At 39.1% G+C, this 23,821-nt stretch overlaps 1 protein-coding gene across 8 annotated transcripts in view; it reads right to left on the reverse strand.

Moving 5' to 3' along the window:
* The window catches only part of tbc1d1 (TBC1 (tre-2/USP6, BUB2, cdc16) domain family, member 1), a 37,038-nt gene extending 13,218 nt beyond the window's left edge, over window positions 1-23,820 (reverse strand). For 5 of the 8 annotated variants that reach the window (XR_011036868.1, XR_011036867.1, XR_011036869.1 and 2 more), the window contains exons 1-15: window positions 23,689-23,820; window positions 22,262-22,892; window positions 15,151-15,717; window positions 13,823-13,912; window positions 13,616-13,720; window positions 12,188-12,320; window positions 11,692-11,783; window positions 11,068-11,166; window positions 9,898-10,017; window positions 8,902-9,032; window positions 7,799-8,053; window positions 7,089-7,205; window positions 6,581-6,694; window positions 6,312-6,445; window positions 300-500 (exon numbers count right to left, since the gene is read on the reverse strand). Coding sequence is in view for 3 of the 8 variants with exons in the window: in XM_068320886.1 (XP_068176987.1) it covers window positions 300-500; window positions 6,312-6,445; window positions 6,581-6,694; window positions 7,089-7,205; window positions 7,799-8,053; window positions 8,902-9,032; window positions 9,898-10,017; window positions 11,068-11,166; window positions 11,692-11,783; window positions 12,188-12,320; window positions 13,616-13,720; window positions 13,823-13,912; window positions 15,151-15,717; window positions 22,262-22,873 (2,770 nt within the window). In the remaining 5 variants the exon portion in view is untranslated. Of the gene's footprint in view, window positions 1-299; window positions 501-6,311; window positions 6,446-6,580; window positions 6,695-7,088; window positions 7,206-7,798; window positions 8,054-8,901; window positions 9,033-9,897; window positions 10,018-11,067; window positions 11,167-11,691; window positions 11,784-12,187; window positions 12,321-13,615; window positions 13,721-13,822; window positions 13,913-15,150; window positions 15,718-20,845; window positions 21,029-22,261; window positions 22,893-23,688 lie in introns of those variants that run through there. The other 3 variants (XM_068320886.1, XM_068320888.1, XM_068320887.1) reach the window with 3 other exon arrangements.
* Between the last annotated feature and the right edge of the window lies 1 nt (window position 23,821).

Here is a 23,821-nt window from a genome sequence, read left to right on the forward strand (position 1 = left end):
GTTGCCAGAGATGGAAACCCCACTCATCATGTAATTCAAAAGCATCACTGTGAATGATGTCATTGCTGCAAAATGACACATTGTCCATGATGTCATGCCGAGACCAAAAATTCCATTAAACTTTGTAGTACCAGGAAGTAATAACAACTATTTTAATTGAACATCACATCATCGGTGGGGCAAACACAGCGAACTTAATAGTGTAAATATAAATATAATTAATGAACTGATAAAATAATATGCAAGAAAAAGTTGCAAGTTCCCCTGTGTTCCAATGATCCTTCATCCACCTAACTCACCCTGTAGTTTCTGGTTCTCCCTCTCCATCCTTTGTAGCAGGATCTGCTGCATGATAGCTTTCCTCCAGAGCTCCTTCAGCTCCTCTTTGTTCCTCTTCTTCCTTTCTTGAGGTAACACTGCAATGGACAAGTCCCCACTTCGTCCAGCTCTCATCTGGCCAACACAGACTCCAACCCCTTCCAGACATGGATTTCTCTGCTCTGAAAAATACATTTTAAAAAAAATAAAAATGTTATAAATATATATATATATATATATATAATTTATAATGCGCACACACACACACAGTCGTGTGAAAAAAGTTACGACACTCCATTGAATAATCATTGTCACAAGTTCCAGGCTTTGACTTGACCATTCGAGGACTCTCCACTTTTTAGTTTTTCACCACTGATTGGTGGATTTGCTGGTATGCTTTGGGTCAAGCTCCACTTCAGCTTTAAAGTTTTTACAGATGGTTTCACATATTCCTCATGGTTGATTGTATGATGGTGAGCTCGCCAGGTAGAGCAAAGCATCCCCAAACCATGACACTGCCACCTCCATGCTTCATAGTCGGTATGAGGTTTTTTTCTTGGAATGCTGTATTTGGTTTACGCCAAATATGTCTTCCGCACTGGTATCCAAATAATTAAATTTTAGACTCATCTGTCCAAAGAACATTCTTCCAGAAGTCAGGTCTTTGTGATCTTAAGGATCTTGAATTTTATTCTAGAATTTATCGGTAGCCAATTAACGTTACCTTTCTATTCATTGTATTATTGTTAAAAATAATACAATGCTTTTAGTATGATTAATCTATCTGTAAACTGAAGGATTTACTCAACAAAAGCATATTTTGGTATGTGTGCACTGATCTCAGGAGCAGGCTGCACGCAGAACACTTGAGAAATTGTATGAAACTCTCAATAAATGGGCCTACTGAGAACATTTCTATACCATGATGTCATCACAATTTTTTTTCGCTATGCCAACTAAGATCAAATTCAGCAGTAAGTCGTGCACACTACATTACATACATTACACTATTTGTGATGTGCTCAGTGTGAACTTTGCACAAAGCAACCGAGTTATCACTTATGTGACTGTACTACGCTTGTGTATTTTGATATAATGTTTCATGTGGAAGTTTCTTTTATTTTCTGTAAGATCTTACAGTTGGTTTTGTTGTGGTAATGCACAATAAATACAGTTTATTGAGTACCTATATCATTGTTATCACTGTGTTTAAAGTGTTTTAAATATATATCAATTAGCAAACATTTGGTACACATGCACTGTGTTTCAGCATGTAAAACAATTTAAGAGAAAAACTGAATAAATTACTAAGACAAAACCCATACACAGGTTACATCATTCTTGATTATTCGTTGGTTTTCAAAAAAAATACACAAAAAAATAATAATTTAAGTTGACATCATTTTACTCCACTTTCGTTTGTCCGCTACAAATACTGGAATTATAAAACCAATAGTAAAACATTAAAAGCACATAATACACTGCCTGGCAGTGAAAAAGTCGCCACCAAAAAAAATTCAAACTCTCACATTTTGTTGGTCTGCCTTCAGCTTTGATTAGAGCATGCATTCCCTCTGACATTGTTTTCGATAAAATATAGCATCCAGTGAGGTATTGTTTTTTTCATCAAGATCTTGCATTGATGATGGTGGGATCTGACCGCTGGGCAAAGCCTCCTCCAGCACTTCCCAAAGATTCTCAATGGGGTTAAGGTCTGGACTCAGTGGTTGCCAATCCATGTATGAAAATAATCTGACAGATGATTCCATCTTGGAATATGCCCGGTCAGGTCTGCTCTAGGTTCAGAAACGGTATATGTTCAAAGGTCAGCTGACTACCTGAATACACTGAATGACCAAGTTTATTCCATCAATGGATTTTTCTCTTCCCTGATTACGTCGTTTTCCAACTTACATCTCACATGATAATGATGTCAAGTCGTTATCACGTACACACTTGATAACGACGTGACTCCGTTGTCAGGTACACATGTGATAACACATGTACACACGTGATAACAACGGAATTATGCGTCAGGGAGGCTTTTCAAGAAGAACTGAAACCAGGAGACTCACTAACCAAACATCTGGAGTTAAAGGAAACATGAAGACACAGAGGGCTGTACGGTGGCGCATTGGGTATCGATGTTGCCAGAGAGCAAGGCAGTTCCCGTTTCAAGTCCCGCTCTGTGTGGAATTTGCATGTTCTCCCCGTGTCTCCAGCTTCCTCCCACCTCCAAAAACATGCGCTTCAGGTGGATTGAGCTTTTAAAAAATTGCCCTTAAGTGTGAATGTGTGCGTGCTTTTTTGTCTGTGTCTAAATGTGGCTCTGCGGTGCACTGGCGTTGCGCCCAGAGTGTACCTTGCCTCAGTCCCCCATTCAGCTGGGATAAGCTTGAGGACCTCACGATCCGCAACAGCGGAAGAAGCAGGTTTGAAGATGAATGAATGACTGAAGACACAGACACACATACTATGTTAACTGAGTTTTGTCTTTGTTTGACTAACTCAGACTACTACACTGTCTCAGCAAAACATTGCTGACGGGTTACCCTTCAGGTATAAAATATTCATACGCGTCATACGACTGAACAAACTGACATGACCCGCTCCCTCAGTAAATACTCCAACCTGTCCAGAAACAAGTCTACAATGCATGCACACATATACACACCCAAGCATCCAAAGTGGGTCAATAAGGTTGGTGGCGGTGTCATTGTGTGAACTGTCAACATGACCTTGAGACCAGTCCAGTAAGCGCACACAAACACTTACATTCACGCAAGTAATCATTCAGCACACCCATAACCTCATATACAGTATGTAAGCACATGCATAAATACACACCTAACTCTATCCAACTTGGCACTGACCTTATAAAGCCACTGCACCGTTCCACTTTTGTTTCAAAGCAGTAGACTGTCAAAATACACTTTTGATTTGAAAACAGATTAGGATAAATATATTTTCACCTATTTCATCTCAAAAAGAATCTTAATGTTGAGCCTAAACCGCACTAATTCACCATGAGCAACATACTCAGAGGGACACTGAAAAAAAAGTTATATTTGCCCAACGTTTCCTTTGCATCTAATATATAATCCAGAGTGGTCTGTAGAAATTTCCGTCACAAATTGCATTAAAGAGTGACATCTGACAAACATGTACCACATAGAAATCAAATACGGCTGTTGAGAACATGGGAAATTTAGACTTTGTCACCCTCTGGTGGTTATACAACAACAGATACAGATCTCTGTGTTGAATAAAGTCAACCGGACTTCAACTCTCATCCAAAAGGCTTCTTTATTTCTGCTGTCACCAAAATGACTGCCAATCTCTTTTAGTTAGGTGTTATACCTAACTCCTCGTCTTTGCTAATGAGTCTTCCAAAGGTTAACTTTTGTTATTGTACTCTGGAAGACCTTACTCTAAATTGTGCAGTTGTCTTTTAAAGTGTCATTTATTTACAGAATGTAGCGGTTAATAATTTACTTATACTGTGTTTGTTATTTCCATAGATAAAGTCACAACTCAAAAGGAATGAAACAGGTGTGAACTGAAATTGTAGCAGAAAACCCCCCATTAATGCTGGTGTTTTCAAGTAAACCATCAAGGGTCTGAGGGCATTTTTATTTATGTTTTAGTATATTTTCATAAATTCCCTAGTTGATGGCACTTGAACAGAGTTTACATTAGTCCTTTGTATGAAGTAGTTTCGACACATTTTTTTTGTTCTCTTTGCCTAACAAGATCACTTTGACTAAACCTTGGATTACTTCCAAGTGTTCGAAACACACTTTTCAAGTAATGGAAAAACTGTTTTTGATTCTTTACAAAGCTGTATTAATATCTTAGTTCTTTTATATACATCAAGAAAAATACATTTACTGTATGCACAATACATGGATTTAAGTAGTTTCAGCTATTCATCTAGAAATATTGTACGTCACACTTCTTGATCAGATGTTCCTTACTGACAAAAAATAATGTAAAGTGACAACATAGGACACATTCATAACAGCCGTAATACAAGCCAAACAAATACAGAATGAGTCACTTGTCAAGCCTCAACACCGACACAACATCTTAAGAGTTTAGATGGTTGTTAAAACAAATTATTTGAACGTGTCACTCTGGAAACCCGAAATTGCAGATGGCATTTCTTACAACTTTATAACATTTTATAGTTCAAATAATATTTTTAATCAAAATAATTTATTATTCAATGTACACGTTCAACCAATATTATCAACCAACTCTGCATTGTGATTCGAAGTCTTACAAGAAAAAAACAACTCTTCTGTACACTGATTTAATAACATGCAATAAAATGCTTCTTACATTTTTCAATTTATAGTTAGTGTGTAAGAACACACTTTATATAAGCTCATGTACATGCATATTTGATTCATTTAGGTTTATTGTTACTTTGTACAGTATGTTCTTACAGATCTCACAATAGAATCCCAGTGTTACCAACGCGACTATCTCAACTGTCATCTCTTGTTCTGTCATAAACATGGGACAAAAAATTATCTAGGATCTCTCAGGATCTCTTTACCCGCAGGCACAAACCTGATTTCCATGTTCGCAAAGCAAGACACAGAAACAAGTAGGTGTCTGATTTTTCAACTGTAACATTTCAAACAATGCAAGACACTACACTTGTATGTCCAGGTGTCCTGAATACAGTACCACACTTTTATCATCATCATTGATTACTTCAAATTTCTGACACATCAACAGAATCCAACCTAAGATAATATTCTGTGTTGTGCTACATAATCAGTATGTCGCATAACTCAAGACATTTGAGCTGTCTAAAGTAAAGCTGATAAATTCTCTGATAAAATATTAAATTCACTGTAGTTATGGTTAAAAAAAGATTGCATCTCTACCCTAATCAGATCTGTCAAGAATATCTTTTTCAAAAAGCTTAAACTTCCTTTTGCTTCATCCAAACAAATTCCTCTGGTATGTTAAGTTTACACCGACAATTTTCAAAGTTTTTCTACATTGACTTCCCCTTTAAAACTTTCCACAAATTGTGGCCATTAATGACTTAATTACTTACTTTAGCAAATGTCAGAATTTTTTTTTACCCCTTACACAGAAACATATGTTGGCAAAAAAAAACAATGAAGAGTAATTAGGAAAGACATCTGGCTGGGACAACTAAAAACTGAACATACAAATTTTAACCCAAATGCCATCCATCATGTTAATTAATTGGAATTTCACAATTTAATCGCGGGCACCATATTGGCCAAATGTAGTTATATGGTTAAGTAAGACGTTACGTAAGTATTACTACACCTAGTATCTCAGGAGGGGTCGGGGGCAGCGTCCAGTGTGGTGACAAGGCAGTGAAAAGGGTGGAGGAGAAGTAATTGTGGCTCCCCATTCAAAGTATTGTATGTGTAATTAATTTGCACTTCCTCTTGATTAAAATTTGCTATGATTGCATTGTGATCACACCTACCGCAGTGGATAAAGTGGTAGAAAATCAATGAATGAATGAATATTGATGAGATTGATGACGATGATGATGTAGCCTGTTTTTCAGATGAGCTATGCTTAACTACTTTGTGCCTTTTAAGCTTTTTCACCTCCTTTTATATATACATATATACATACATATATACACACATAATTGTTCACAATTATGAGGTAAGTGTTAATTTTTTCCATATAATCTTGATAATATTTCCTATGATTGCATTGTAATCACAAGACGGGCACAAAACTTGAGCAATTGTTCTGATTAATTCACAACTTAAGGCAACTTATAAAACATTCCTCTACAGCGCATTCAGATGACCAAAATCTTGCCCGTGGTCTGTTTGACGTTGTGTTCATTGCAAATCTATGTTGTGTGCATTTTGATTATGTAGCATAAGACATGTCTTGAACAAATTGTCAAACATTTTAAGATGGTGATTTTCTCATATATGTGACATAACACTGGACACAAACACAATCATGCTTACCATTGCTTTCTGTGTTCTTCTGTGGTGTCGCCACTCGTAGGAAGATTTGCTGCCGCCATGAGTGTCGGTGGTTGCATAGAGCATTTTCTCCTATGCCACATGCTGCATTTGGTGTGAAGAGAGATGCTACATCACTGAAAAACATTAAAGGGTTTGTGGTCATCGTCTCAGTTACATTGGAGAAGATGAGTAAAACATCGTAATGCAAATTATAACTAAGCTGGAAATGCTAACATGGACACATGGACATAGGATTTTTTTGTGTGTACCTTCGCTTTGGCTCAGGGTAATCATTTTCTTGCACAGGGGCCAGAAATTGAAATTTCAGAAAATTAGGAACAGAGGAGGAGGAGTGAAGACGAGCACGTAGACCACTGAGAGGCCTGAGATGGAGATATGGGTATGGATGGATATGTGGAATAAATGAAGTAAAAACACAAACAATAAAAAATAAAAATAAAAAAAAATAAAAGGATGACTGTAGTCTAGAGCCAAGAAAAATTGTAATTGGAAAATGCTTCATTTCAAAGTTAGAGTGGGAATTCATCTTGCATTCAAAAAATAATTACAGTAAACTTTTGAAGAGGCATAGCTTGAAAAACATTTAAAGCTGTAAATTGCAATTTAGTATTTCTCTTTCTGAACAGGGATTTAAACAATGACGAGAAAATAAAGTCAAGGGAAAGATCAAAACAATTCTCAGTGCATTAATATAAAATAGAGAATCTGCAAGGCATACTAAATGAATCGAGAAGAGAGCCGATGCAGGATTCTCACCTTCTTTTATTGAGCCAGGCTCCAGAAGAAGTTGAAGAAGGATGATGAGAAGGGAGAGGAGAAGGAAACAAAGAGCAGAAAGGAGCAGGAGGAAAGGCGGAATCGATTGGAACTCGTCTGAGAGTTGATGCAAACAAAGGAGGTAAGAGCAAAAAGTAAAAAAAAGTAAAATCTGTAACATTAAATAAATTAGAACATTAGAAAATGCAGCAGATAGAAGGTACAGCTGAGAAAATGTCAATGAGAAAAGTTAGAAATTTACAGTGTAGAATCACAACTCCTTGATAATAACCCTGTTATCAACTGTCCATGTCGTCCTTTCCTGGTTTAAAAATAAAGCTATAAAATTGAGTAAAATGCCTTTTATTCAATATGTTTGTATTTGACTTGTCTACCTGTGTAAATTTATTCCTTGTTAAATAATATGTATTACTTGCTGAATATATCTGTGTGACAAACTACTGTCATTGACTTAATCCTGATCATCACCACTAAAACACTTGAGCTTACAGTGTAACAAAGGTGGGTGGAGAAGGGGGTGAGGGTTAGGGGGCGTTGTGGAATCTCTGATTTAAAAAAGGCTTTTATTTTAAATCTTGCAATGTTCAAATCTTGTATTATTTCCTGATTCACAAAAAAATCAGCATGACTACAATGAAATGGTTACTTGCTTATCTTGACTTTTTGTCTATCACACACCCACTCCTTACTTGCTCTGGTGTGGCGTGTCAGTGCTGACGGAGTAGTGTCGTACAAGTTTGGCCTTGGTAGCTGTAGTAGTGTCCTGGGGTGAATAATTTCTTGTGAGTACAGGTGAGCACTCGGAGGAGGACGGGGTGGGAGGGTGGCTGAATGTGTTGGCCCGTCGACGTAAGCCTTGCAGTGGAGCATCACCGAGTGACGAAGAGGAAGGGAAAGAAAGAGAACCATCGAGGCATTTCAGGTCTCCTGCAGAGTTGTGGCCCCTGAAGATGAGGAGAAAATTATGTAAGCAAGAGTATATACAATACGTATGTATATATATACACACACACACACACACACACACACACACACACACACACACACACACACACACACACACACACACACACACACACACACACACACACACACACACACACACACGATAACACATTGTCCAATGTTTTGGAGAAAAATGGCTCGAATGGAATATTTTCAATAATATAAAACAATTTTACATATATAGGTTGCTGAGGGAGTGATCAATCTCAATTGTGAAGACACAAACCAGCTGTGTCCCAAATTTCTACTACAGTATTCAATAGATTCAATTCAATTTAGGAGCCCCATCCCATGAGGCTGCCATATTGAGGCCTGACTGGATCTTGTTGGTTTCTGAGCCTTAATGTAAAATTTTTAAAAACCCTCCTGTGTCTTGAAAAAACAAGTCCACTTGGACTCCCAACCATATTTCTGGCTTGTTGCTTTGCTTCCCCTCCTTCCCTAATATGACCACATTTTCATGTCACTTGATACTGTGTCTTCGGTGTGTCGGAATAATTCTGAAGCTGTGAGAACAAATCTGAACCACATACTGGCGGTTGATGTGTAAACAGTGAGTAAAACACACATTTGCTTCTGATCTGATTAATCTCCAAAAACTATTGAATGAAAAATGAAGGATGCAGCCCTGTTTTGTACTGTCAGCAGCTAATGTAGGACTGATTTTGACTGCTTTTGACAGTAAAGATAAAGAAGTAGCTGTCATCTTCACTCGCATTCCTTTGAACTCAAAATCCCTTCGTAGCCTATGATACAAGTCAGGGTGCGAGCATTTAGGTGTGCTTACCTGAGTGGACTAGTGGGTTGCAGCTGGATGTGGTCAGACAAGGGGTCATCTAGACGAGACTGATTGTGGCTGTTTTTGTCTGTTAACAGGGAAGAGCTGCTGTCCCTCTGAGCTCGGGCCTTGCTGCTGCCCTGCAAAAACACATGCCATTATTGAATACAGTACATTCAATATTTTTGAACCAAATGTAATGACAACATTTAATCAAGGACCTAAATCACTTAAATGCCAATTCCAATTTTCAAAATGGACATATAATTAATCAACAGCTAAGGGAAGAAAATTGAGCTCCTCTTAAGTACTTGTGTTTCTCCTGTTAAATCAGTTTATTCCTTTCAAATACCACCATCTCCACCAGTTAAATCTCCACCAGTTAAGTCACCATTTGTAGATGTAAGAAAGTAAAACCCAGGTGCACAACTTTATCTTTTTTTTAAAGAATCATCTCTCAATGTGTGATTTGCTGTGAGTCTGTATACAAATAACACAGAACATGAATCTTGCGCAATTTTTACATCATTATATATCCCTGAAATAATAACATTACAATGTGAGTGTATCTCCTATACTGAGCACTTCCTCTTTCTTGCTCTACAGTGTGCACACAAACAGACATACAGAATAGCCATTGTAATTTCACAATGTGCCGGCCATGCAGGCAATTCATTCACTTATAAGCTATGTAAAGATATTTTGTTACTTCAAACTTCATATGCTTGTGAACATATCAGAAGTCTGGCCATTTTATGGGTGTCTGCTCAGTGTCGTTGAGTGAAGTTTTATTTTTCCACCTTTTCCTTTTATTCTCTCTATCTTTTATTCTCTCTTTATTCTTTCTATCATTAGTCTCACTTTTTAGCTCAATGAAAAGCTTAAAACAGTTTTCTTCCATCTCTATGCTCTGTTTAATCGTATCCAAATATTATGCAGGGTAAAAAATTACCACTTGCTTGTTCTGTATTTAGCCTCAGACCAGTAAATCAAGATTAATGTTACCCTCCAAATCCCCTCTAGGGACTCAGTGAGAGAACGCTTGGCTCGACTCTTGAACTGTTCAAGCCGCTGCCGACTGCTGCTCTGCTGCTGTACCTCAACCCGGGCTGCCTCTTCGCAAACCTTTGTAAACAAGAGAAAAAGTAAGAAGGAGATGGAAAGTAAAACATGAGTGACTTAGAAATCCTCAGAAGTACGGTATGACCTTTAAAAGTATGAAATACTCATTGGTGAACTACTTCCTACAAGTGTTGTTGTCACTTTGGATGAAATGTAAGACATGGTTTGAAAAAAAGGGCAACACAGAAGTATAGCACTTGAAAACACACTTGGCTCAGTAACCACTGAGTCCACATATTGGAGTGTTTTTGCACAGCAATCCAGAAGCACAACTGTGATTATTTGTTTTTAAATGTCCCTGATCGAAGCGCTCTCTTGTGGACAGTGGACTGAGTTCTATAAATGTGTATTGTGTGCTTACTTTAAATTCAGGTAATCATAACAAAACACCAAGGGCCATTGGCCAGTAACACTGAACTACTCAGCTATCCTGTGGCTTCTGCTAACTAGATCCATGCCACCATCTCTCTTAACCAGCTCAGTCTGTTTACATGAAATTAAACAGGTTAGGTCTTCCTCGAGGTCTCCTCCCGGTAGGACATGCCTGGAACACGGGAGATCCCTCCTGAGACTGTTGCCCCGCAACCCAGTCCCGGATAAGTGGTAGATGATGGATGGATGGATGAATAAACAGGTTATGATTTTATGCCAAACCAGAACAAAGGAAATCTACAAAATGCCAAAAATTCATTCATTCATTCTTTGTCTACCGTTTCATCCGCTGTGGCAGGTCACGGGGAGCTGGAGCTTATCCCAGCTGACTGAGGGCGTGAGGAGGGGGGTACTTCGGGCACAACGCCAGTGCACCATGCAGGCACACCGAGACACATACAAACACGCACACACTCATACCCATGGGCAATTTGGAAAGGCCAATTAACCTGAAGTGCATGTTTTTGGAGGTGGGAGGAAGCAGGACAACCTGGAAAGAACCCACAAAAACACGGGGAGAACATGCAAACTCCACACAGAGCAGGACACAAACCAAGAACCGCCTTGCTCCGCGGCGATAACGCTAGCCACGGTGCCGCCCCATACCAAAAATATACTTACAAAAGTGTGCTGATGGTTTTTTTGTCTCTCCTCATACAAATTCCTCAAAGAGGCCATCATCAATTCATTCTCTTCCTGATCACTCTTGAGATTAGGCTTCTGAAACACAGAAATATTTTTTAACTACCTTTTCAACCTCGGCCAAAAAAGAGAAAGAGATCAGACAGCATCAGTTCATCATAAAATGTTCAAATTTTAGACTTTGAAATCCTCAGTAATCTCAGTAACTGTAGATTTCTGTATTGAAAAGCTGTACTTGACAGCTGCACTTGTAGGAAAGGCTTTACAAGCTGTAAGCTTCACCTGGGACACAGCTGTATTACATTATGTGACTGTACTGAATACATTGTTATATATTGTACAGTATATTGTTAAAATTCCACGATAAACAGCACCTCTCAAAGACAATCGGGTGGCCCATCCTCGGATCATTTGAAAATAACAACCTGAAAAATTTGCCGTTCCTCTGTGATTCATTCATTCATTCATCCTCAAACCAGCTTCTTCCGCAGTAGCGGGTCACGGGCTGCTGGAGCCTATCCCAGCTGACTGGGGGCTTGAGGGCTCATGGTCCGGTCTCAAGGAAATGAAACAATGCTCTACAAGTTCTTCAATCAGACATACCGTACTCTTTTCAAACACCGAAGCTTGCTCTTGGTTGTCCAGAGTGGCTAAATGTTTCTGAAGCTCCAGCTTGGTTTTTGATGGATGCAGACCTGAAAAATATGTAACATTCGGTAGAATTTTATACAAACTATAAAATCCAAGCACAAGTTATGACTGTAATCTTATTCACAATCTTGATTATAATCTGGATCTGGGAATTTAAATATACATGTTCAGTAGTGCATGTCAGTAGCACATGGTGTTTTCCTTTCGGCTTTTTCCCGTCAGGGGAAAAGCCAAAAGGAAAAGAAGAAAGAAGAAGTAGTGCACAATGCCCTACGTTTTAATAACATTGGTGTCTATGAAGAGATGCCCTCCATATATGATGTGTTTTCTGGTTTTAAAATAGAAAACTCAAAGGTGTTTGAATATTAAAGTCTTTAATTTATGTAAGTTTGAGGAAGACATACTTATGCGATTTGCACAGAATGACCAGAGTAGAAGAGCTTCCTACCATCTATTCTCTCACACAGGCTGTGGAGTTGATGCATAGGGCATCTGTCACACTGTTGGCCCTGGGTCTTTGCATTTTGCTGCACGGCCGCCACTGAGAATGCCTGCTTCAAGGTCAGCATAATCTCATCCACCTACACAAGCACAATAACAGTTCTTATGGTTTTTTTATTCACAGATTCATCACCATACAACCTTTCAATAATCTGTCTGTGCTTATATCAGTGAGCTTCCAGCAGTGTTTACACTCTATTCCACTGTAGGACACCACTATAACAAATAAAACGGGGTAAAACAGGGTAGCTGGAACCCATCCCAGCGGACTTAATGGCATGAGGCAGGGAGACACACCAGATTTGGTGCCAGCACATCAGGGAACCACACAAAAAATGAACAATCACTCATGAACACGCTCACACCTTTGGACAATTTGGAACTGACTGATTTACGTAAGCTGCATGTTTTTGGAGGGGGGAAGAAAAAAACACACAGACATGGGGAGAGTATACAAAACTCAATACAGACCAGGACTCGAACCGTCTTGCTGTGAGGCTACAGCACTACCCACTGTACCACCAAGACGTCCAGAAATGATATATTTAAGATTTAGTTGGCACAGCGGTACAGTGGGTAGCGCTGTCGCCGCACAACATGGCGGGTCCGGGCTCGAGTCCCGCTCTGTGAAGAGTTTGCATGTTCTCCCCGTGTCTGCGTGGGTACTCTCTGGGTTCTCCGGCTTCCTCCCACCTCTAAAAACATGCGCTTCACGTTAATTGTCCGGTCCCAAATTGCCCGTAGGAGTGAGTGTGTGTGTGTGTGGTTGTCTGTCTTGGTGTGTGGCTCCGCGGCGCACTGGTGTCGTGCCCGGAGTGTCTCCCACCTCATGGTCTATGCCAGGTGGGATAGGCTCCAGCTCCCCATGACCCACTGCGGCGGATAACGCAGAGGAAAATGGATGGATGGATAACTTTATTAATTCTGCCTCCTGGTCTACTCTTAAAGACCTGACGGGTTACCAAAAATCCTGCTTTCTCAGAGCGAAGAGTCCTGGGAGGGTGACACAGTTCAATGAGATCTTCAATGTAAGAAGGAGCTTCTCTCTCTCACACGCACACACACACACACACGGTGCCTTGCTCAAGGGCGCCTCGGCAGTGCTTCAGAGGTGAGCTGACACCTCCCACTCTCAGCTCACACGGGTGTATTTGGGCAGGAGCGGGAATCGAACCGTCCATCTTGGAAGATTGGACGACCCGCTCTACCACCCGCTCTACCACTGAGCCACTGCCGCCTCGATTAAATGTTTGTTTTAGACAGAAGAAAATTAAATGACATAAAACATGAATCACATGTCACACGTAAAAAAAAAAAAGCCCCTTTATTTCTCGCACTGTTCTACGAAATGCTGTCTGCATTATTCATCTCTCACCAGTGACTCATCTGTGCACTGGAAGACGTAGCAAACAAAACAGCAGCTCCCTCCTTCTGTCGTCTCTCTACAAATGAAGCCAAAGTGATCGACGTGACGAATACCCTGGAAAAAAAGATTAAATGTTTTAAGGATTCAGGATACCTTATCTAATTACATACAAGCTAAAGACAACAACCATGCGGAAAACAATACAGTGCTTCATACCTGTGAGCAGAAGGAGATTTCTTTGAAACTTTTTTCTATGGCAACTTTTTTAGTATCTGGACTAACCAAGAAGATCTGGGATTTTCCAACCTGAAAATACAAAAAACAGACTTGCTAAGTGTTTTTGTGTGTGTGCATTTGTGTTGCATTCACCACCTTGTGAGCTGTTTTGACAATAAAAAGCCTTAAATAAATATTGTTAATATATTGTCTGCAGACTATTTCCGTAGAGTAGCGCGTGATTTTTGGTTGAACACTTCTTTTGTCTATTAAGTTGCCTTTTACTTTCTCTATTGCATGTAAAACGTGGTTTAGAAAATCACAGACAACAAATCAATGTGTAAACTGCAAAAATTTATGTGATGTCATCAGCTTATAAGGTTATTAAAGGATATTCTGTCAACTACGCACAGCAGCATCAGAATGTATCTTCCCAGCCAACAATGTGTCTTTACTGAAAAACAGAGGAAGGTCATGGAGGTTTCCTGTGCCAGTGTCAGCAAACAGAAAAACTGTTACAGGAGGTCACTGAGGTCAAATAAGACTTGACAGCTCTACTCAGCATCTGCTGAGGGTATTGGTGTATTTGTACCTTTTCTGTTTTATCTCCTTCTGATCTTAATAATGAAATGCTGGTGCTGAGGTTATCTTTAGGATGCTGATGTTGTCTTTGGGAGTGACCAGGAAGGATAGGATCAGGAATGAGTACATCAGAGGCACAGCACATGTCAGAGGTTTTGGAGATAAAATCAGAGAGTCCAGTATGAGATGGTTTGGACATGTCCAGAGGAGAGATAGTGAATATATTGGTAGAAGGATGCTGAGTTTTGAACTGCCAGGCAGGAGGCCTAGAGGAAGACCAAAGAGGAGGTTTATGGATGTAGTGAAAGAGGACATGAAGGTAGTTGGTGTGAGAGAAGAGGATGCAGAAGACAGGGTTAGATGGAGGCAATTGATTTGCTGTGGCGACCCCTGAAGGGAAAAGCTGAAAGGAGAAGAACGCTTAATAATGAAATAGTTATGAGAGCTTTAAGAAAATAATTTAGAATTATGGATAAATTAATTTGCTGCAAGTTTTATTATTTTTGAAACACAATTCTCAGATCTGGAAGACCTCAGACTCAGAATATTTATCTTACAAATGCATTTAAAATCTAAAAATTTTTCCATTCAGGCACACAATTTCCCTCCGGATAAATACAATTCAAGATTTTGTTTGATTTTCTTCAGAAGAAATATTGAAAGGGGATTATAATGATCAACTACAGAACATAGCAAACTAATTGCAGCATAGTTGCTATTATTGTGTGTTCATTCAGGAAAATTACCGTGAACAGCATGGTCCTGTTCTCTTGCAGGCTGGTAGGCTGTACTCCTGGCAATTGGGCGTGAATGTCAGAAATATTGGTGTGAGAAATCTCTGGTGAGAGTCCATTTTCATCCAGGGCTAGCAGACAAGAAAAGCTGGAGTCTTTTTTAAACAAGACAGGATGCTTCTCTGAGGCTGGGTTGCTTGCAGAATCACCATCGAGTCCATTGGATGAAAACGTTAATGCCCTCCTCACCCCACAAACTGAGGTATCACTATTTTCTGCTTCATGCCCCCTCCCTGATTTATGCAACTGGCTAAACTTCTCAATGCATTCATCGATCAGGGCGGGAGGGGCTTTTTTATGAGCAACACTCACACGGCCACAAAACAGCACCTCGAACTTCTTAGCAAATGCTGTCGGAGACACAACATCGGAAGACGTCACCGTGGATGTAGAGTGAGACGAAAAACCTTTCTCAGAGGGGTCGGTATCTCCACTGGCTTTTCTAGGGATGATGGTTATCTCATCTTTACGTGCAAAGCTCTTGCCAGCCTGCCTCAGCGTACTGATGATCTCAGGAACCTAAAGAGATAGCAAACACATCTTGTCAATAGTAGACAAAAAAAACATGGCATGAATTCAATTAGGAAATGAGGATGTTCCAATCAGGGAATATAAAAAACCCTTTTCGTCTTTTTTTGTCGTTGATCAGAAGGTTTAGTCTGTCTTTTTCACTCTGAGATGTGAGTAATAGACAAAGCACTGTTGATTCGCAGTAGTGAAGACAGATTTCTGTCACATCTAGTCAGCAGCTGAACATGTCTTAACACCTACTGCTGAGTGATATTGTTATGTGCTGGCCAAGGGGAAACGGCAAGAAAAAGGCCCACAAGAAAAGGCACACAGCAACCACTACAAGTTTAAATGGAGCAACTTTTATTTAACTTCAGGGGGGGAAAAAGCCAACAAAATGGAATCTAAATGAACCATGACTTCCCTACTGAAAAATAAACGCAAATGAAAAACAAATGAATGACTAGGATCCATCCAATCTCCTGTATACAGAAAACAGCAGAAAAGTTAGATTAAAAAAAAAAAGGCTACTCCCTCCTTGATCACACATGCTAGAACAAAGCTTCACAAGGCACATACGCTCATCACAACATCCCACAGTTTACAACAATCTTAAAAAGTACACATTTCCTAGTGGTGAAAAGGCTACTTGGAAGCAAGAAGTGAGGACTGCAAGTGGTTCAAGTGGTCAGGGGTTCCGCTCCCTGACCACTCTTGTGGCAGACAACAATGAGAGAGAGGACCACAACATACACACAAAAGAGAGGAGACAGAAACAATATATAGAAACAATATACAAAAAAACCACACCATAAATGACCCACACAGTCATAACAATATCAACAACTGTATCGTGTAATAACAGCGAGGACCGTGGGCTACAGCTCTGCTTCTCTGACCCTTTCCAGATAGTTAAAAGTATTCAACACAGAAAGGTGAAAACATTCACTTCCATTGACATAATTCACATTCAGTGACGCTGCTATGTGGCTATCTCATTGTGTGTGTGTGTGTGTGTGTGTGTGTGTGTGTGTGTGTGTGTGTGTGTGTGTGTGTGTGTGTGTGTGTGTGTGTGTGTGTGTGTATGTTTGTGTTTGCGCACGCGAGTGCTCTACTCTACATGTGCGTTTAATGAGCAAAAAAAGAATTTGCCCATAGGGGATTAAAAAAGTACATTAAAAAAATAGATTAACAAAGCAGAAGAAGTGGTTATCTTACATAAATGATGTCATTAATGTGAAATGCTTAATAACTAATAATAAATATTCCCTACGAGACCTGCTTCTAGCCCGGTCCTGCTGTGTCTTGCATGGGCTTGAGGTGTTCTCACACTCATGCTGTCTTCAAAACAATCCTTGCCTCACTCCTCCGTCCAATCTCCACTGGAAGCTGCTTAGGCTCGCTATGCCAGCTAAATGCTCCAAGTATGGTGAATGTGTTCCACCCTTCAATTTCCTCTGTTCAGAAGATTAAAGGAGCAGAACAGTGGTGGAAAATGAGCTGCACAAGTGTTCAATTTAATTTGTAAGGAAAGTATAAATAATATTCTCGTTATTTATTACATTTGCTGGATGGCAGCAATTATGTAGCAGATTTTACATCTACAAGATATATTCATCTTATTTTATTTAAATAAATTATGCATTTCAAAACATGTATTTAATATTGGGTAGTTTTCCACCTAGAACTCAATTTCTCAAAAGAAAAAACTGAAATGACTTGTAAAATCTGAAAAATTTCATTTGATAATGGCAAATTAAATAAATAATAATCAAATAGATGATAATAATAATTCAAATTCCCCCCTATATAAGCAACATTTTCTCAAATTCACTTTCTCCCAGTTTCTCTCCCTCTGTTGTGTTTGGCTGATAAAAGCTACTTTAGTGCTTAGCAGGGCAAAGTTAATAGACTTCCACTCATTTTTTCAAATTCATTAAAATGACATTTTTCATGTTTTTTTCTTTTGAGAAAGACCGGACTAAAAGTAAGGCGCATTTAAAATGATTATTCAAATATTTAGTGAGTCAATCTAAATTGTAAAAAATAAAATAAAATCTAATCGTAAAGTAACTATTTTGACAACTGATCAATTATTTGAGCCATTTTTAAAGCAAAAATTACTGGTGCCAGTATTTTAAAAGGATCAGTTTAGGGTCCTAATAATAATTATAGGCATTTTTTCATAACTTAACAAGCCAAAAGATTACTGTAATCAAGAAAGCAATAATCAGTGTATTAATTTGTCATTTTTTATTTGGTATAGCTTTAAGGAAATTCGCATTTTTCTGTAAGTTTCTTTGAACATAATATTGAAAGAACACTTAACTCTTTTTCAGTCAGCATGACTGTTGTCACCAACAACATGCCTCATCTCTCCAATCTTGATGAATGTAAACTGAATCATTAACTTGTATTTTATCTGAATCAGTCATCATTCTGGCATTTCCTATTCCAGTAGTTCTTCTTTCCTTTCTAGACCACTTGTACATAATTATGAGTAGTGGATTGGAAATTTAAGCACGCAAAAAGAAATTTTCCTTCTCAGAGAACAGCCATAGACATAGATACAGCTCAAAGAATTTTGTTCAGTGAAACATTTATAAGAGACAGATCAGGAAGGTCATTCAACACAGCCTTAAACTGTGACCTAAAAACATAGAACAACACTGAAAAAGCTTGCAGTCCTGCCCAGCATTAAATAGTGCTACTGTATTGCTGACCTAGAAAAAGGGAAGTTACACAAGAGCCACAAGGAAAAAAGAATCTGTAATTCAGTGCAACACTTAAAATAAACTGTTCAGTGTTTGTCATATAGGAACCAAAAGGGCAAAGGCAATCCACTGTACAAATTACTGATGGTGAATAGTTTTTTTTTTGTATGTTTGTTTCAGATCAAATTTAAATATTATTCACAGACAACACAAAATGTAGCCACAAGAGGACACAAGCCAGTGTCTTATTTTGCCGGTCCCAAGCCCAGATAAATACAGAGGGTTGCGTCAGGAATGGCATCCGGCGTAAAACTTTTGCCAAATCAAACATGCAAATCAAACCTACGACTTCCATACCGGATCGGTCGAGGCCCGGGTTAACAACGACCACCATCAGCGCTGTTGACCTACAGGGTGCCGGTGTAAATTGGACTACTGTTCGTCGAAGAAAGAGAGGAGGAAAGTGTGATCGTAGGAAGAGAGAGAAGAGGAATGCCAAGAGTATAGGACTGAGAGTAGGGACGTTGAATGTTGGAACCATGACAGGAAAAGGTAGAGAGTTGGTTTATATGAATAAAGGAATAAATGTTTACAGATTACAAATCATAAATAAATCATGGTCAAAAGATATACTGTACTACAAGAAAAACTGACCCTAAAACACCAGTCAAAAGTTAGTAAGTCAGATTTTAGCCTAAATGTATATTTCACTTGTAAAATGTTAATGGCTAGGAACTGAAAATGAGAATTTGCAGAGAAGTGTCTGTAAAATCCCAACTGGCATGGAAACTCAGTAACAATGACAACAAACCAGCAATAAAGTCATACTTCTGTTCTTCCCATGGTCATGTGCTAGAGCTAAAAGACGTTCAAAGTCCAAGAGCCATACAAAAGAAGAGAAGCATCCCCAACAGGAAGTGAGCCACAAAAAATAGGGGAAACAGATATTTTTGACAGGTGGGAAAAAGTTGTAGAGCAAGAAATGTCACTGGATGACTTACATGGCGCACCAGAAGGCAGTCCAACATACTCACATTACATTATTTGAATTAAATGCCACTTCATAGCACAAAAAGAGGAATCGGGAAAGATAAATGTGATAACAGGGAAACAACGTAGGGTTGTTTTCAATACGTCATGTTGAGTCAGAGTTGACTAATGGAAAAGAATGAAGTAGGCTTGGGAGCTTCAATGTTCTCATTTGTGGAAACTGAAAGAGCCTTCAGGCTATAGCTTGAAGGACGACAAATGAGACAATCAAATAAATTAAAAAACACAGTGCAATAGATAAAAGAGAAAATGTTTAAATAAAAACAAGGACAGGCCAGTCACATGCCGACAGGAAGGTGCTTCCATTTAAAATGGCTTGTTTTTACTACAGCACTTTTTATTGAGTCACATGAAAAGAGAAGGAAATGCATGTGAGGCCATGAGATTACAAGAACACCGTGTGAAAGAAAGGGAAAAAAAGGATTAGAAATTAAATCTGTTTTAAACAATTTGGACAATAATTCACCAATCCTACAAGGAAACCTGTCTATATCCAAATTCTGCCTACTTTCCGAGACAGGTAGAAGTTATTTCATTTGCAGAAGTTATACTCAAGCCATTGTGGAGAAAGTGAAGATTTACTATCAATCAACATCTGTCAAAAAGTAAAAAAATACTCTGAAGCATAATAACCTTATACATACTTCACATTACAATGCTATAAACTCAGATGTTATATTCTGAAAGCTTTTGCACCAAACTTGATTGTTAAAATAGGTCCTGTTACTAAGGCTTATTTATTTTTATTACAGAATAATCTGACAAACAAAGAAACATTTTCCAGACATGCATGAAACTACCTACAATTCAAATTAAACCTGGCAACAATTTAAGACATGCAACTAAGCGTAGAAACCCAAGTGACCCTAAATACATCCAACCAGCGCACTGTCACGATCAGCAGACCACTGAATGATGTCATTTTCCACCCACAACTTCTTGACCAGTTATGGTAACATGATTGTACTTGACCAACTAATACACTACAGGAGACAGGCATCAAATTAAGTTTATATGAACGACAGGAGCTGTAGTTAGCATGTACTGTAATAAAAGCTGCCTTATTACATTTTCAGAAGAACAGAAATTGTGATACAAGGGCAAACTTGTGCTTCATTGAGTTGACCGAATAAATAAATAATTTTATCATACCTCTGATTTAAAGTATAAAAACAACTCAGCGTTAACAGTGAGCTAAGTCGGTGTTGATTTGAGATGCAACAATCGTGTCGTTTTCTACAGTAAACTTTCAACAACAGGTTGCGCTAATGTTGATGTTTGCTAACCACCTTAGCAAGAGCTAGCCGACAGTACACTAGCATAGCGCGACAACTAAACACAACACTACCGACGGTGCTTCAAGTGAAACTTACATCTTTCTGTTCTTGTTTAATGTTGAACAGGTTGAGACGCTGGAGTCGTGCTCTCATTCCATCCGCCATAAACTTTACAAAGTGGAGATCTGAGGGGTTGTTTCTCCGAAAGTCGTCTCTGACAGTATGGTACACTTAAAAAATCATTTCTTTTTACAGTTCATTTTTCTCCCTGAAGTTGTGGAGCCGTAAAGTTGGCGACATAGAACTAAATTTAGTGTCAAAGTAAAATAATTCCAGTCAATCCAAATGGGAACTGTCCCCAAGCCACACTTTTTGGCTTTTATTTTGAAAGCCAAATGACCAACTTCCGATTTAATTCTACGTAACTGAGGAGGGCGTGGTTCAGATAAGTCCACCAATACATTGCAGGGAAGGCCTGGACATACTTCCTGTCCCAAGGCAGTTAAATTTGAGCGGTAGTTTTTACATCCCGCGAAGTGGTGTGTACGGTAATTATCGGTGTTTGTCCGTTCGTCCGGCAAAATATCTTCACAACCATATCAGATAGAAAGATGAAACAAAAAGTGCATTACTCGGGTGGCAAAGGGCATAAAAATGAGATGATGACCTTGACCTTGAGAAAACTAGGTCAAGATCAAATTCCAACTTTTGTAAGTGTGAGCCAGACCACAGATCCAAGCTATGGTCTTTGATCACAACCTTGATCTTGAAAAACTGGGCCACCTTTTCACTTTTATACCTTTTTAGGTACACATCTCTGAAACCTCATGACAAAAAATAGCAATCAAGCACTAAATCTATAATTTCATACTTTGTGTCCATTTAATTTGACAAACTCTTTGAAGTTATTGGTATTTTGGACATGGTATACAATTGAGACGCTTACAACTCGGACATCAGCTTCAGCATTCAGAGAATGTTTGCAGAACTTGACATGCAGACATGCAGAAGAGAGTTGAAAGGATTAGAGGTCTACGTTGTCAGTAGAAGTCATTTATGTGATTACTGTAGTAAGGTGCATAAGGATGTCCATAGCGCTAAAGGAACATTCAATTTCTCAGCCAGTGTTGTATCATTATACATTTCATGAAATTATAAAGCTGGCCCTGCTGCCCAAGTAGCACTCATGTTTTTTCTTCTCTAGAGACTAATATACCATATCTGTGAACCTTTATAAGTTGTGCTTATGTTGGTTGTTACCATGCCTCTTGACTTATGAAATGAATTAGAATTTATTTGAAGTGTGAGTATTGAAAAAAAAAAGACTATCTCTAAATATCCTGTTTGTTCATGTCCAATTTGTCTGATACATGGAGCCTAATTCAGTCATTGTTTTTATTTATTTATACTTTTTTCTTGTGTTATTTTGAATTTTACAACCCTCTATATATTATATGTATTACCTTGCTGAGACACTGTTTTCAATTATATCTGATTAATACACACACTAACCTTAGTTGTGTCTTGGCACTGGAAGACATAGCAGGTACAGTTTGAGGCTGTTCTGACCAGGCAGCCAAAGCTGCTTGGCTCCTGGCTGTTGTGAATTAGCTTAGTCACCTGGTGAGGATGACATTCAAACAGCACAGTGTGTGTCAAAGGGTCCCACACAGCTGTGTCACCAAGGACAGATACACACTGCACCCATGATGCTGACACATACAGAAAAACTGTCTGGTGACAGGTAGAAAGGTCCTTTGGAGCACTATTGGGACACCCACGCCACAACCCAGCACCAAGTCTCTTCTGTATTGGTTGAAACTTGCTGATCTCAGCCACTATCCATGGAAGCATGGCCATGGTGGTCAGATGGTGGACTGACAGAGAACCAATCAATGCGAGTTCGTACTGTACCTCCTCCACCTCGGTTTCTCCCCCCTCCTTTCCTGCAACTCCTTCACAAGAAGATATGTCTTTCTTAGAATACTTTGTGGATGAGGTGTGGTTCAAAGTTATATTGGTGCAGGTTTTATCAGATCTCCCTGGTCTGGGAGGATTGAATCCTCTGGGTTTCACTTCAAAGTAGAGCCCCTCCATGGCTGGTGTGGCTGTAGGCAGCTGCATGCCTTCGTTTTGACTGTACCTGCAAACATTAGACATTTAAACTCACACAAGGAAGGATGGCCATGGAGATGTACAGTCTGATTATTTTTTTCTGGTTGCATTTCAAAGGTAAGGTCATGATTCACTTTGCTCTCTGTCCTAACTCTGTGCAGTGTAGTAGCCTCAGGGTCAACCAGAGGATAGGCCTCTCAAAACATGACCACCTGGTGCTGTTTACCCAACCACAAACACATGGCTTGACTACTGACCTAGACTTATCGACCTCAAGGACACATTGAGGATCATTTTTAGGCCAATCATGTGTCGGTCAGGAGGGACCAACGTGCTGCTGACACCCCCCAACCACCCCTCCTCTCATAAACTTCAAAATCACAATAATCAACGATACCAAGAAAAAAAAACACCCTTGAAATCAAGAGAATATCTAAAGGCAACAATGTCGTTAATATTGAAAGCAAAATTTGCTGATCATAGTGGCTGCAAAGTTTATGTCATGTTTATGACATGTTTATGTCAATATGCAAATTAAACCGAAACAGCTGCCTGTATACATCAAATTCGTTTTCAAAATATAAAGAAATCAACAAACTGGGTCAGAACGATATCATGCAGGTCGGAGAGGAATCACAGGAATGCGTACATTATTTCCAAGGGGCATTGTCCCACTAGTCCTACACTGGTTCCAGCAATTTAACACAAAACTTTTTTTGTAATCAAAGCAACGTTCAGATTCCAAAGAACACACGTCAAATGTATCCTTTTCTAAAAATAAATATTGGGCATTTAAAACAAATTTAAAAGGATTTCTTACATACCTACTCGCCCTCGTCTGGTGGGAGATGCGTTCAAGTGTAACCGCCGGAGTGTGTTTGTCAATCAGAGAACATTAGAACACACAGACAGAGAGAAACCACTAGCCACCACCAGTGGCCTCGAATGCGAGTTAAA

Source organism: Antennarius striatus, chromosome 8, assembly GCF_040054535.1.
Source record: "Antennarius striatus isolate MH-2024 chromosome 8, ASM4005453v1, whole genome shotgun sequence".
NCBI lineage: Eukaryota > Metazoa > Chordata > Actinopteri > Lophiiformes > Antennariidae > Antennarius > Antennarius striatus.